Genomic DNA, 16216 nt, shown 5'->3' on the forward strand with positions numbered 1-16216 from the left:
GGCGGTGCATGATTCAAAAGTGGTGCTTTCAACTTGCGCATGGCCACTCTTATGCTAATGAGGCACTGCATATTCATGGCAGTGCCTCATTATCATCTTCCCAGCTCGCTCATTACCATCTCCCTTCTGAAGGAAGGGGCTATTGTGGACGTAGCCATCTTGATCAGTTCAGGAAAGCTTACCTTAAACTGCAAAGTAATTTGGAAAAAAATCATTTGCAAGCTTCAGAATGATGATAATCATCTGTGACCTTGAGTCCAATTCTGTGCTTTGCCCCTTAGAAGTCATCGTCAGAGATTCTGGATTAGTTGGAGGCTGGTGCAGCCCATGGTGTAAATTAGAGCAGACCAAACCTTGCTGTTGTATGTGACAGCTTCCTAACTGCTGTCTGTGAGCTGTGTTAGATCCCAGAATTTTCAAGTCAGTGTACTGTGGAGGCTTCATTTCCATTCCTCAGCACTCAGGTGTATTTTCCCTGGGGCTTGTGAGGGTAGCAGTTAGTGCCAGCCATGAGTTATTCCTGTGGGCACTGTTCACCACCAGAGTGGCATAGAAGGGTTAGATTGGAAGTGAGAATTTTTGGGTTTTTTTTTTTTTTTTTTACTTTTAGCATAGCTAGTTCTTGAATTAGGGGCCAGATTCAAGCCTATAGGTGCAGGGAGTTGTAAATTGCATGCACACACTCTTCCACCTTTGCACACTGGGAGCATCTGGGCTAAGATCCTAATACCAGTCCTGTCCTGCCCCCTTTGTGGCTGCAGTGGTGGCTGCTGGTTGCAGTGCTGGCCCTCTGCCTGACACCACAGTTTCTAGTAAGTTACATGCCTTCTGACTAGCTTAGTAATAGTACAGATCCTTAATGAAGAAAATTATTACTGGAGGGTGACTTTTAAATGTAATGTTATAGTAGTTGATTATGGTTTCCATTGATGATGAAAAAATTGAGCACATTATTGATGTTTCTTTACATTTTCTGTTTTCTGACAGTTCTGTCCATACAGTGATTTCCTTCATTCTCCAAAGTTAAGATCGTCTCAAGGAATGCCAGTTAGTGATGAGTTATTTTTTAGCAGAAGAAAAGCTTCACGGAATTTATTTCAGAATAGTCTAGATCTTAACACTGAGCATTCCCCTGTTTGTGCTGGTAAGTATCATTGTAAATAATTGTGTTTTAAGTAAGCAAAAGGTCTGTTAATGATCAGTTGCATTTAGGAGAACTTAATAAGACATCTGTGCTCATTTACAGCATTCTGGGAATGTTTAATAACTTAGATATTTTTGTTTTTAAGCTCTTGTATTCACTAAACACAAATAGCGTTAATTCCTCAGTTGCAGTATCCTTGGTACGTTTTTCATTTATCCCGACTCAGAACTACCGTCACAGATTCTTAATCCTGATCTATACAGAATTGTGCACTGGTTTGACTAAATTTAACATTCCACCCTTTGTTTAGCTTCTGTGTGTACACATGCCTTTAGTTCCAGAATTTGCAATTTAATTTGTCCGCTTAAGTAATGATTAAAAGTCTGAACTATTTCCCATTAAGTAGCTAGAATGAATGACATAATTTTGTGATGACTATGAGTGAAGACCCTTCTGTTGATTATAAAATGTAGAAAAAAATGCAGTGTAGCAGTTTCATGTAGATCAGCAAGGAAATAATTTTGATTGGAATTCTTGAGCATTGTGTAAAATACGTTCAGATGTCAGATTGAATAATGAATTAGAGATCAGTGGAACAGTTTTGAGCCAATTTCTCTGTAGGAACAATTTGTTGAGAGAATAGTGATTTATGGCCATAGAAACTGTTCTAGCAAAGACCTATTGAATAGTAACTTAATCAATGAACCTCTCAATTATAAGTTGAGCAGCATGTAGCAATCGTTATATTTATTTAATGCAGCACTTTCAAAAATATTTTTGTCAGTAGTGAAATGGTTTTCTATTGCATATATTCTCATGTTCCCTTTTCTGTTCTTTGTTAATAAAACTAGAAAGTGCCTGACTAGTTGGTACTAGTGAAAAGTGATTTAATCAAATCTGTTCTAAAAAAAATTATTTTCCCATTAAAATAGTTAAAAATTGGTTCTATACAAGATTGGGCTTTCAGTGCAATGTCTAACCTGTGATAGTTATCTTGTATTATAATAGTGAAAAGGCATGTGGAGATACTGGGCAAGCCCAAACTTGATTTTTTTTCCCTTTTTCTGGCAGTGCAGTGCTAATATTCAACTTCCTTTGGGGAGCATTGACACCTGGAATTCTAAGTGTATTCGCTATTGTGTTAAGAATTATGTCATTTTAAAGAACATTTTATTTTTGTTTTAATTTTTCTTTTTCTTTTTCTTTCCTATATTTTTCCATATTCCGGTGGTGGTGGTGGTGTTTGTTTCATCTGCTACAAATCTCATTGTTGGTAATGTGTTTTGGTAGAACTACAGGCTTCTTTGCAAGAGTGCCAGCCATCATTCTATTATGTGCACATGAAGAACAATATAAGGTTGCTTAGAAACCCATAACTGCATCACTGAAAACTTTAAAATGTTGTATCTAGGTTTTATTATCCAATTTTTTAAATTAAATCACTATTGATTATTTTTATAGCTATTCAATAAAGTTTTATTTCAGCTCTTATAATTGTGTTTTTAAGCTGCATATGGCGGTATTTGCTCAAATTATTTTTTTAACTTTTGTAAGGTGTTATGGGTTCTCATCAGCCGCATATCTCAGGGAAATGTGGACAACTTGGATACTCTCAAATGCGTGGAAAGAGTGGTAGCGTGGGTTCTGATTTACAACTTCTAGGATTAAATAACCATCGGCAAGACAAAGGTAAGTGGACTATAATCATAGTCCAAATTGCTGCACACCCCTTGGAGAATGCTATTGTGTTGTCCTGTGTTACCTCTTAGTAAATATTTTATTTTTATTTGGATCAAATGTGATGTTCCCCCCCCACCCAATCATGTCTTCTACTAAATGAAAAAAGTTGTCACAGCTAGCTTAGGGTCAGAGTAGTTTAACCAAACACAAACACAAAAATAGAATTTTTGAGAGACCATGTAGCTGGTACTATGCACGTGAAATTAAACAAGACAAACAGTTCATCTTTTAGCTTGCATCTCTCACTCAGGTAAAGCTCTGACCTTCACTTGTAACAGTTTGGATAAATGTATTATTCTCTGTAGCTGTAATAGTCAACTTAAACTGAATTAAATGTCACTGTCTTCATAGTGGCACCATGTTGAATCTAACATTTTGAATATTTTGGACTGATATTTAAAAATAGTGATTGTTATATAGTCGGGTATGATTATCAGCTATGGATTTGTCTGTATGGCTATGTCTAGACTGCAGGCTTCTGTCAACAGTGCGTGTGTCCAGACTGCAGATCTCCCTGAAGCAATCTCCTGGTCGGGAGAGTTCTTTTGACCTCCCTGTACACCTCATTCCATGAGGAAGGAGGGATGTCTTGACAGCGGTTTTTTCTGACATTTGGCCCCATGTGGATGGGCCAAATATCAGAAAAGCCTCTCCCAACAGTACTGTTGGTTAAAGATATGCAAATGTGTTGTGCAATTTGCATATCTTTTGCTGACTGTTCTCAGCAATCTAGACACAGTCTATGGGGAGTAGTTCTGGAATACCTGTTCTTGATTATCTTCAGGTGAGGATGCTCTTATTCTGGAATAAAAGTGCCTTTTTTCTGAATTGGCTTAATCCATTTGGCATAATCCTCTTCATATTCACACCCTATCATATTCTGGATTAACTCTAATTTGTAGACAAGTCCTTAACAAAAGAGTGCTTGATTCCTCCTAAAATTAGTCTTCCCCAGCCCCCCCCCCCCAGAATATTTTAAAACCTGATTAAAGAACAAGTTGGATAGAAAGAGAACTAAAATTAAGATTGTTAGTTGTTAAAGAGATTAATTAGAAATAACATTTTTCATTTTTTCTAATCTTAGTTTGTGCCAGTCTAAATATTACCAAAACCCAACGAGCTTTTTGCAGTCCAGCGGAGCGTACTTTGTCCTTCCCAAGTTCTAACACAAGTCAAGGGGCCTTCATTCTTCCATCTTACCCGCTCTCATCACCTAGAAACAGTCCAAAGCACACCTCCCTTCCTGCTGAATCTTCAAAGAAGACTCAAGATCATGCTATTAACTTTTCAAATTCCTGGCCTCTTAAGAGCTTTGAAGGACTACCTAAGCCCAGTCCTCAGAAGAAACTTCTCAATCAAAAATCTGGAGACAATGCAGGTAAAAAAAAAATGCAGAAAATACAAGTTTATGGTCATGCTTTGAAAAATGGCTTTCAAAAAAGTTACTCCTGGTGGAAATTTACACAAGAAAATTAAAAGTTCTGCACTCAATATTTTAAAGTTCTGCATTTTTTGTTGTTGTCAAAGTAACACTATATAATGAAACCAGTTCTAATTATTTTTGATCATTTAATTCTAATTACCTGTGAGTAAGTAGGTCTGTAACAATACAGGGAATGAAGATGATTAAGGAAATGCTTTTTGACAAATAGATTCCTTACTAAACTTAATACAGACCTTCAAGTATTAATTTGATATTTAATAGTATGCTGATATACTTTAGCATATTTTGTATAAATAATGAGATCTTATTAATGTGAAACTTTTTTAGAGAGCCAAAGAGTTAGATATGGCCAATTTTATGTGACTGGTATCAATCATATAAATGTTAGTAGGATTTATTGTATATCAGTAAATTAAATTGAGATATCGAATGATAGGCCTAAAAAAATTATACATCTCATTGGTGTCATTAGGTTTGTATATGTCATCTGTGTCATGAGCTATTTATTTGTATATTTTGCATGCAGCAGAATTACAAGCAGAATTTCCTAGTGAAAATGCTGTTTCAATCAAAATTAATGACCTTAAAATATTTATATAACCAGTTTATTTCATAAATGTATCTTTTAGTAAGAAAAGTCGCCTCTTTTAAAAATAATTGTTTTATGAAAATTGTGCTCTTCCCTAATGAATGACGTGTTCCCACAGTTGCTTGGAAATAGTGACCTGTGTCTGTTTCTTACCCAGGGGAAAATTCACAGGAGAAGCATTCTCCAATCCAGCTTAAACCAGCCTTGGTCAGATCATCAGCTTCACGGAGAGGTTTGAATGGGACCAAACCTGTACCCCCAATACCCAGGGGGGCAAGTCCCTTGCCTGATAAAGCTGAGTTAAACACAGCAGGACAGAACAATGAAGAGTCTGAGGATATTTGGAAGAGTGAAAAAGACGAGAAACTTGCACTTAATCTTTCAGAATTAAATATCAATGATAAGGAGTCAGACCAGGAAGAGGTTGGATTTAAATGTGATTTTACATACTTTAAAATAATGCTAGGAAAATTTGATTTAAAAATAAAAATAACTCAGCCCCTTTAAAACTGCAGGTACAGACACTAAAAATGTATCTTCACTGCTGCATGTCATGAATACAAAATGACCACATAACGATGATGCTATGTGTTTGGAAGAAACTAAATAGAGCAATAAAAGTCAGTATAGAGGGACGCTGTACACTGGGCATATCCTTATTTTATGTAACTATTTTGAGCTTCTTAAACCAGTATTCTCCAATGTAGTACCATGGGGTGAGTTAGGCATTTACACTGCCTTAGCCCTTTATTTTGTCCAAGTTGAAATGAGCTGCCACTTTTAATGTATGACTTAATTTTTGTTTAATAACAGTATAGAAAATGCCCAAAAGCCAAGTGCTGGATGACTGGGACCTACTTAGCTTCTAGAAATTTCATGTTTAAACTCTATTCTCCTTTAAAGTTGTTAAATTGCACAGTTGCTGATGCAACCCATCATACCCTTGCTGCCACCCTTGACATGTGCTCAAATATCCATGTAGTGAAATTTGAGAAACCTGAGCTGAAGCATCAGTTAGATGAATTAGGTTGTCTCTTATGGGATCATTCCAGTGTATCATTTCAGTCCATAACGTGGAACCATTATGATGTTAACTCAGGTGTAATACAGGATCCAGTAAGTGTAGCTCATACTTGATTTGGCTCTTCTCTGAGTTCAGACAAACACAAAATTGTCTGGGAATTGGTCTGGCTATGGTCTGAAGTAGGTCTGTCCCATGAAAGCTCACCTAATAAACCATTTTGCTAGTCTTTAAAGTGCTACTTGACTGCTTTTTGTTTTGATAGCATGAATACAGTTAGTTAAAGCTTTATTTTATATTAATAAGTAATCATTTAAAAACAATTTTTATCCAGTAGGTTTTAATCCTCTAAAGATAACAGGTACTGATTAAAATAAAAAAATTAAAAAAAATACATTAAAATTGAGACTAAAGCAATCCATGAATGTACCTACCATGCTAGGAGTCACTGAAACTGGGGTAGCAGAGAGCAGCTATCTCAGTTTGCATCTCTTATTCCCAAGATCTAAAAAGAATACAGAAAGAGAGTCACTAGTAAACAGGCACAGATGCATGCCAAGGTATCCCATACTCAAATTCATCCTAGTTCTTTCTCATCTTCCTGAGGCTTTGAATAATCCCTGGGTTGGCCCCTATCCATAAAGGTCTTATGTTTTGGTCTAAGGGAGGAGAGGGATCTGAGCTTGCTAGATTTGAAGGGAAGGTGCTGTAGAGCTTGTGGGTGGGGTTGTCGAGTTCAGCAGTGAGGGCTTTCTGAGCAGTGAGATTTTGGTTGGAGGAAGCCCAAGAGAGCACCATGTGCGCCGAGCCAGAAGTGTGTTGAGAGGATTGATTGAGGGAGACTAGGATGAGCTCATGAATCACTGTGTAAGTATGCATGGATTCCTTGTGAGCATGTGGGGGGTGTTGTACGGGTGGAAGTCACTGGTGTGAGATAGAAATGTGAAGAGACAGTGAAAGGGACAAAACTGTAAAGAGTCCATGCCTGATTGTTTTTTCCCACTCCACTGTTTACTGTAATTTTTCCCAACCTCCCTATACCTCCTTCCCCCCAAAATCCTGGATTGTAGTACGACCTGCCAGTGCCCTTGTTTCCCACTCTGAGGATCTCTGCAAGGAGAGAGGAGAAGATGCAGGGGAATGGGTCTGTAATATCTATAGTTTCACAACTTTCTTTGGGTTGCAGCCTTCACTTACTAGACTGGAGTAAGATTCATCTTTGCAGTTCTCCCAGTCTTGACTATGTCAGGGAGCAAAAATCTGATGTCCCTTCCACAGATAGCCTCTGAGCACACTCTCTTTTCTGTTTAATGTGAATCTATTTAAAAAAAATTAATTAAAAAAGATTGATACAGTGTGTGAGGAATCTTTCATTGTAAACTTTGCAAAGCAGCTAGGTATGATATGCCTGTAGTATTGGAGTTTGCATTGTAATACTATTAAATTGTGCTTGTGTCTTTCATTTTATAAGAATAATAATGATCTCTGACATTAAGATGGTAATCTTATATGTTTCCATATAGATTGTATATAGCCTTTTTGGGTAGTAAGATAAACTGTCATCATACAGTGAACAAAAATAAAGATTTTTGTAGAGCAAGGCATATATTTGACAACTAGGTCCTGTCTTTTAATGACTTACACATGGAGAATATAAACTCTGACATTGTTTTCCATTCTGTTTAGATGCAGAGTTCACTTAGGTCCCTCCGTAATAGTGCAGCTAAGAAGAGGGCAAAACTAAGTGGCAGCACTTCAGATCTTGAGAGCCCTGATTCTGCACTTAAACTTGATTTGACTATGGACTCCCCTTCTCGGACTTCCTCTCCCAGTTTGAGCTCTTACAGTGAAAGTGGAGTGTATAGTCAGGAATCTCTGACTTCACCAGTGTCCACAGCCTCTCAGGGAAATATAACGTAAGTGTAATTTATGTCAATTCCACGTTGAGAATTTGAACCCAGTCTCTATTTGGGTTAGTTAAATATTGAGCAGTGGGACTCCTGTATATATTTTTTTTTTTTTTTAAAAGATGACACTGGTTTGCTTACTGCCTGAGTTTTATGTGAATTAATTTCTCACTTGAAATAAACTGTACTGTGCTGCTGTGGATTGAGATTGTTCTAATTTGTTCCTGCTTTTTTCCTTGATCCAATGCCAAACGCTAGCTGTAGTAACATGAAGTAGCTGTTAAAGCCATACGGTTGCAAGTAAATATTTTGTAATGAAGCTGAAGAAGGCATAGAAGATAAGTCAACCTCAGGTTAAACAAATGAATAAAAAAAAGAATGAGTCACTTGGAGGAGGTTGTCTTATTGCAATCTGGAAAGTTAATCAAGAATGCATTTTTAAAACATTTTTCAGTGGGGCAGAAACATTTAACTTCTTTTTATTGTTGCTAAACCTGAATTATTAGTTAATGTAGAATTTCCATTATAATATGACATACAGGTTGCACCTTCCTGGTCTGACACCTTCGGGACCTGTGCAGTCCTGAACGAAGGATTTTGCCAGATCAGTGGAAGTCAGTGCTCCCCTGTTGGCCTCTGGCCCTCACTCCTGGGCTGTCATCCTGGCTGTTGGAGTAACTGAGTAACTGCTGGCGCTGGTAACTCCCCTGATGCTGCCTGTGGCTCCCTGGCCAGCTGGCTTCCAGTTCCTGGCTCCGTCAGCAGGTTGCTGGGTTTCTGGCTCCAGTCACAGGACTACCAGCTCCCCAGCTGCCACTCCCCCGTCACCATCCTGGGCTGAGGCTCCCAGCCATGGGACTCCGAGCTGGCTTCCACTCCCAGCTTCTGGGGCTTTTTGGTCCAGCAACATATGTGGTCTGGTAGCTGGACCAGAGAGTCCCAGATTTCAGAGGTTCAGCCTGTACTGAGAATATTTGTTTTTTTATATGGAATGTCTTCATTCTCTCAGATCCTTAATGAAGAAATAGCTAGCTTATTAGTAGAATATTTCTGTTTAATAGTTCACTAAGGATGACAGCTGCCATGTGTACTTATTTTTAGTTTTGTAAATTAAGTGGGAAATATTTTGCTGAGTGTTGCGAGTACAAACTCTCCTTATATTCTTTCTGGGCACACAGCCAAGCTACATGGAGCTCTGGTCTAAAGAACGGAATGTAAAAACCCACCAGAAAAAACCTGCTGGCATGCTTTATCGCTGCAGCGTGGTCTCTGACTAGGAGTTCTGGGAGCAGTAATGTTCTGTAATAGAGAACATTTTCATTAGGCCCTGACATTGTAGCCTTAATGTAGGACAGTACTCATACTTAATGCAAGTCTAGTCCACCAGGGAGGAGGTAACCTGTATAAGGAAATTTGAACCTATGCCAGAATGCCATCCCAGGAGTTAATAAAGACCTTGAAGTTTCTTTATGTATTTAAGAGCGTTTAGTTGAGAGTTTGGTGTAGGTCTTGGAAGACCTAGGCATAAGTACCAGGCTGAGCTAAAGTAGGCCTATCCGTGGCAGAATAGTAATATGCAGGGTGTCAGTTAGCAGAGTAAGCAATTCATGACCTGATGATGGTACCAGCACACCCAGGCCGTGTCTACACTAGTCCCAAACTTCGAAATGGCCATTTCAAAGTTTACTAATGAAGCGCTGAAATTGCTTCGAAATTGACGCGGCTCACTGCCGCGCGGCTCGTCCCGACGGGGCTCCTTTTCGAAAGGACCCCGCCTAGTTCGAAGTCCCCTTATTCCCATGCATCTGCTCAATTTCGAAGCGCCGCAGCTGTCCGCATGCTAATGAAGCGCTGAATATGCATTTCAGTGCTTCCTTAGTAAACTTCGAAATGGCCATTTGCGTGGCCATTTCGAAGTTTGGGGATAGTGTAGACACGGCCCCAGAGTTCTCAAGTAAACAAATGCCACAGCTGATGATTTTAGGGCTCCAGCTGGGTCTACACCTGGTTTTCCATTATTGGCTGTTGAAATTCTCTGTTCACAGAACAAATACAGCAAGGGCGGGAAACATGGAAACTTTCATTTACCTCATCCTACCTTATTTAACTTTTCTACTATTAGAAGTGGAGAGAATGGTGAAGCTGAGTGCTGCCAAACAATTTTTTTTCTCTAGGCTGTTGTAATGTGACCATTTCTGGGGAAGCAGTAAAAATTTTCTGTAAGCAACCTGAATTAGAGAAACAGCCCAACGTGTACTCTTTTCACATTAGTCCAGCATAAGAACATTTTACACGTCTTAGTGCCACTCTGAATGGCACTTCTGAATGGCACCAAGAAGAACGATAAGTCATAAGTGTCTGGACCTGAGAGGTGCATTAGAAAGGGGCAGCATGGGCTCTAGTGGCAGTGATAAAGGAGAGACGAGACAGAATTGGGGGGCAAAATCAAAGCGGTACCTTAGTTGTCCATATACTAATGGAAGAAGTATAGAGAATAAGCAGGAAGAACTTGAAATGCTAGCAGGTAAACACAACTATGATGTAACTGGCATCACAGAGACTTGGTGGAATAATATGTATGATTGGAATATTGGTATAGAAAGGTACATCTTGCTCAGGCAGGATAAAAAGGGAGGGGACGTTGCCTGGTATGTTAAAATGTGTACAAGTGAACTGAGGTTGAGCTAGAGGACGTCAGCTACCCAGACATATGTTGGGAAAATAATACAGCAGCGCACAGATTATCCAACAAGTTCTTGAAATGTATTGGAGACGATTTTTATTTCAGAAGTTGGAGAAAGCTGCTGGGAGAAGGCTGTTATAGATTTGCTTTTAATAAATAGGGAGGAACTGGTTGAGAATTTGAAAGTGGAAGGCAGCTTGGGTGGAACTGATCATAAAATGTTAGCGCTCATGAGACTAAAGAAAGGTAGAAGGGAGAACAGCGGAATAGACGATGGATTTAAAGAAGGCAGACTTGAGCGAACTCAGAGCTGGTAGGTAAGGTCCTATGGGAAGCAAGACTTAAGAGGAAAAACAGTTGAAGATGTTTGCTAGTTTTTGTAAGAGACATTAAGTGCACAAAAGCAAACTATCCCACTGCATAGGAAAGATTGGCAATATGGCAAGAGACTACCCTGGCTCAACCAGGAGATGTTGAATGATCTTTTAAAAAAAACAAAACAAAACAAAAAAAAATCAGAGGAGTCCTACAAAAAAGTGGAAAATTAGGTTGATTACAATGGATGAAAATGAATAGCAAAAGTATATAGGGACAAAAATAGAAAGGTGAAAGCACAGAACAAGCTCGATCTGGCTAGACTTATGAAAAGTAATGAAAACGTTTTGCAAATATACTAGAAGCAGGAGAAGGAGGGTAAGACCATTACTAAAAGAAGAAGGAAAAACTATCAGAAAATGTCAAAATAGAAAAGCTGCGTAATGACTTCTTTGTTTTCCATTTTCACTAAGAAGATTCGTGGTGACTGGATGCATAGCATAGTGTATGCTGGAGAAATTGTGGTAGGTTCAGAAGTTAAAATAAGAAAAGTTAAAAAGTTTAGAAAAGCTAGATATTGTCAAGTCACCAATGTCTGATAAATTCATCATTGAATACTTGAAGATTGGATTGAGTAAATATGAGCCATTAGCTATCATCTTGGAAAAGTGATGAAAGATGGGAGAGATTCCAAAATACTCGAAAAGGGGCAAATATAATGCCCGTCTATGAAAAAGGAAATAGGGACAACCCAGGAAACTACAGACCACTCAGCTTAACTTCTGTGGCAGGAAAGACAACAGAGTAAATACTTAGGGAATCCATTTGCAAACCTCTTGAGGATAACAAGATAAGTGAAGAACAAATCATATCAAACCAATCTGGTAGCTCTCTTTGGTAGGATAACAAGTCTTGTGGATTAGGGGGAAGTGGTAGATGTGGTATACCTAGACTTTTGTAAAACATTTGGTACAGTATTGTATGGCCTTCTTATAAATAAACTAGGGAAGTACAACCTAGGTGGGGCTAGTATAAGGTGGGTGCATAACTGTTTGTTTGGATGACCATAGCCAGTGAGTGGTTATCATGGTTCATAGTCAAGGTGGAATGGCATAACAAATGGGGTTCCCCAGGGATCAGTTTTGGGTCTGGTTCAGTATCTTAATCAACAATTTCGATAATGGTATAAAGAGTGTGGTTTTTAAAGTTTGTGGATGATACCAAGGTGGGAGGGATTGCAAATACTTTAGAGAACAGGAGTATAAGTCAAAATGACCTGGAGAAACGGTCTGCGGTAAATGTGATGAAATTCAGCAAGGTCAAAATGCAGAGTACTGCACTTAGGGAGGAACAATCAGTTTCACACACAGAAAATGGGAAGTTGACTGCCTAGGAAGGACTACTGCAGAAAAGGGTGTAGTGAGCACAAGTTAAATATTAGTCAGTGGTGTGATATTTTTGCAAAAATAAGTGAACATCATTCTGAGATGTATTAATAGAAGTGTTGTAGTCAGGACACAAGAAGCAATTCCACTGTGTGCTGATTAGGCATCTGGAGAATTGTGTCCATTTCTGGGCACCACATTTCAGAAAAGATCGGGACAAATTGGAGAAGGCCCACAGAAGAACAATAAAAAGAATTAAAGGTCCAGTAAACGTGACCTATGAGGGAAGATTGAAAGAAATGGGTTTGTTCAAAAGAGAAGACTAAGGGGATACATAAAGGCTTGTTATAAGGAAGAGGGAGAAAAACTATTCTCCTTAACCTCTGGTATTTAGAAGAAACAACAATGAGCTTAAATTGTGGCAAAAGAGGTTGAGCTTCCTGAGTGTCAGGGTGTTTAAGCACTGGAATGAATTGTTGGGGACATTATGGAATCTTTATCGTTGGTGATTTTTTTTAAGAGCAGGTTAGACAGATATCTTCCTGGGATGATCTAGGTGATGGTTGGTCCTGCCATGTGTTTAGGGGAATGGACTCATGACCTTTCAAGCTTCCTTCCAGTTTTTGTATCCTGCATGTTGAATAGTAACAGAGGGAGCCGTGTTTGTATCCTGTGATATACAGAAGTTATTTTTGTATTGCAGCAGCTCAGACATCTTTCCTCTACTTGGATGCAAACCATGTCCACTAAGACTGTCTTCAGCAAGGAACAGAGGTACTGGCATAGTAGAACAGACCTCCAGTGCAGGTAACTTGTTGTGCATAAAAAGAAACATATAGCTAATTCTGTCAGTGTAAAGCCATTTTAGTTAAGGCTCTGTCCAGTGTTTTCAACACAAGCCCTACTTAACTTGTATCTAATTTTATCTTACTTGACCTGTGAAATCTTAGTTTTTTAATCTTTGAGACTTTAATTGACCACTTTGAAATTCTACTATGGGCATGGGATGGAGAAGAGACTTTTGGGGTTGTTTTTTCCCTTGTTCTTCTAACCCAGCTAGGGCATGTTAAAATTGGATGTTGAATGTTATGATTTCAGGGGGGGGTTTATTAAATGGTGATGCAACATTTCAGTGGTAATGTACCGAACACTTCACTATGGATGCTGTTATGCAGGGACAACGTTTCATGATAAAGCACCCTCAAATGTAAGCATAATTGGTCAACGTCTGAACTATGGGACTGGATCTGGGGATTCCGAAGATAAGATGAGAGAAGTTTCACCTTTTGTTTTTAAAGGTCAGAACAAAGAGCATCAAAGGCATTGTACACTTACAAAAGGTTTGTGAACTTCCTGTGTTCCTTTAGTGTCCTATTTGAGGGGAAAAAGCAAATGTTTGCTAACTTTTTACAAATCAGATATTTTACAGAATTCAACTTTATACTATAATTTAACTCTTTATTTTAATGAGAGATTTTTCCTGAAATAACAAGCAGGACTGTTACAGGCTGAGAGATGGGAAATGACTTAAAATGAATGATCAGAATCTCACTTTTCTCAACCTAAATATAGTTATGGGTCTGTATGTTTCATCTGTTAAATTAAGCCATCATTATTGGTGAACTTCATGCAGATAAATCGCTTTTATATTTAAGGTCTAATGAAGGCTTGAAGAATGAAATTGATTTAGCTATTGCTCCCTGCATCATATCCAGTTTAGTGATGGTTAAGGGTTTTTGTGTGCCTTTCTCTGATGCAGAGCATTGTTAGCTCACAGCAGTGATAGTAACAACAAGAAGTCCTGTGGCACCTTATAGATTAACAGATATTTTGGAGCATAAGCTTTTGTGGGCAAAGACCCGCTTCATCAGATGAAGTGAGTCTTTGCCCACAAAAGCTTATGCTCCAAAATATCTGTCAGTCTATAAGGTGCCACAGGACTTCTTGTCGTTTTCAAAGATACAGTCTAACACGGCTACCTCTCTGATAGCAGTGATAGTGTGTCTTTTTTGATTAAGAAAGGTAAAAATGAAAGTCAAATTAAGGGATACAGTCGTCACTTTGTATGTCACTTACAATCTGGCTGATTGGCAATTATATAAATATCCTGTGACAAGTGTATTGTCTTTATCTTGTATCACTTTTCTGACAACACCAGTTTAATTGCTGATGTCAGGAAACACCATGACTGCAAGCCAGCTTGGACAGAGAGTGTCATCTTTTTTGTTAGTACAACATGTACAATAATCCTAGATTAGATTCTCAGCTACTAATGTAATCTAAGTAATATTTGGTTAAAGATGTAGCTTCCATGACTTTGATTCAGGTATGACAGCTCACACACAACAATTTATTGGAACCTTAAGAAGCTATGAAATAAAAGAGATGTTCGGGATTGATGCATCTGAAATTTCTAAGCTATAAAATAAAAATGAACTAAACCTTTTTAAGGGGGATGAGCTTTTTGGGACAGACCCACTTCTTCAGATCATAGCCATACCAGAACCAACTCAATATTTAAGGCACAGAGAACCAAAAATAGTAATCAAGGATGACAAATAAAAAAAAATTGTTGTCAAGGTGAGCAAATCAGACAGCAGAGGGGCAGAAGGAGGTGGGGGGAAGGCAAGAATTAAATAAAGTATGTAAAAGAGTCCTTAGAAAATTGCCATCATAGTTCAAACTGCGTGTTAGTGTCGAATTTGAATATAAAAGAGAATTCAACAGCCTCTCTTTCCAAATGGCTGTTAATGACCTGAAAGTCTCTGTTTTACTGAAAAGGAACTTTAACAGCCGTTTGGAGAGAGAGGCTGTTGAACTCTTTTATATTCAAATTTAACACATTAACAGGTGGTTTGAACTGGGAAGGCAATTTTGTAGCTCATTTTAAGGACTCTTTTACATACTTTGCTTTACCTAATTCTTGCCCCTTCCCACTCCTTCTGCGCCTCTGCTCTCTGATTTGCTGACCTTGATGATGATTTTTCTGATTTGTCAATCTTGATTATTATTTTTCATTCTCTGTGCCTTAAATATTGAGTCTGTTCTGGTATGGCTATGATCTGAAGAAGTGGGTCAGTCCCACGAAAGCTCATCACCTAATAAATTATTTTGCTAGTTTTTAAAGTGCTACTGGACTGCTTTTTTGTATTTTGTTTTGATAATATATAGACAAGCACGGCTATCTCTCTTGTTACTTTTTGAGAGGGGTGGGTAGAGAGCAGAAGAGACATTAACACCTCCCAAAAGAAACCAGTTTCAGACTTCATAAATTACTGGAAGTGGAAGGAAACTCAAGAGGTCATCAGGTCCAGTCTACTGCCCTCACATCAGGGCTATCTTAGATCATCCCTGACAGGTGCCTCTCCAAGCTGCTCTTAAATATTTCCATTGATGGAGATTCCATACTCTCCCTTGGCAATTTATTCCATTGTTTAACCACCCTGACAGTTAGGAAGTTTTTCCTAATGTCCAAACCCTAAAGCCCCCTTGCTGTAATTTGAGGCCATTGCTCTTGTTCTATCATCAGAGGTAAAGGAGAATAATTTTTCTTTTTCCTGCTTTTAGCATTCTTTTAGATATCTAAATGCTGATATGAAGTACTATCTCAGTCTTTCTTCCAAACTAAACAAACCCAATGCTTTGTCTTCCCTCATAGGTCATGTTTTCTAGACCTTTGTTACATCAGGAAAAAAGGTGGGGGTGGGGAGTAGAGGGAAAAAATCTAGAATTAAAAATAAATGATTTTCTGGTCAGTTTTAGCACCATACTTTGTATCTTTCTATAATGGACTTTCCATGGGGAAGGAGGAGTAGATTGTTTTTGTGTCAGGAAAGAGAAAAGCTGTGTTGAGATCCAACCTTAAAGGCATACGAACTCTTTTTTGACTCTGCAGTTTGTGTCGCCCTGGTTTGGTCTCAGTCTAACAGACTGTGAGATGCAATCACAACAGTGAGATAAAGTTAACCTCAATTTGTCATAATATTTT

At 38.4% G+C, this 16216-nt stretch overlaps 1 protein-coding gene across 5 annotated transcripts in view; it reads left to right on the top strand.

The window, feature by feature from the left end:
- TOGARAM1 (TOG array regulator of axonemal microtubules 1) overlaps positions 1-16216 on the top strand; it is a 108819-nt gene that overhangs the window by 18678 nt on the left and 73925 nt on the right. For 3 of the 5 annotated variants that reach the window (XR_012645868.1, XM_074996138.1, XM_074996142.1), the window contains exons 2-8: positions 988-1144; positions 2699-2833; positions 3969-4262; positions 5075-5340; positions 7625-7854; positions 12932-13035; positions 13404-13568. Coding sequence is in view for 4 of the 5 variants with exons in the window: in XM_074996138.1 (XP_074852239.1) it covers positions 988-1144; positions 2699-2833; positions 3969-4262; positions 5075-5340; positions 7625-7854; positions 12932-13035; positions 13404-13568 (1351 nt within the window). In the remaining variant the exon portion in view is untranslated. The remainder of the gene's footprint in view (positions 1-987; positions 1145-2698; positions 2834-3968; positions 4263-5074; positions 5341-7624; positions 7855-12931; positions 13036-13403; positions 13569-16216) is intronic. The other 2 variants (XM_074996141.1, XM_074996139.1) reach the window with 2 other exon arrangements.

This window comes from Carettochelys insculpta, chromosome 6 (assembly GCF_033958435.1).
Source record: "Carettochelys insculpta isolate YL-2023 chromosome 6, ASM3395843v1, whole genome shotgun sequence".
Lineage (NCBI taxonomy): Eukaryota > Metazoa > Chordata > Testudines > Carettochelyidae > Carettochelys > Carettochelys insculpta.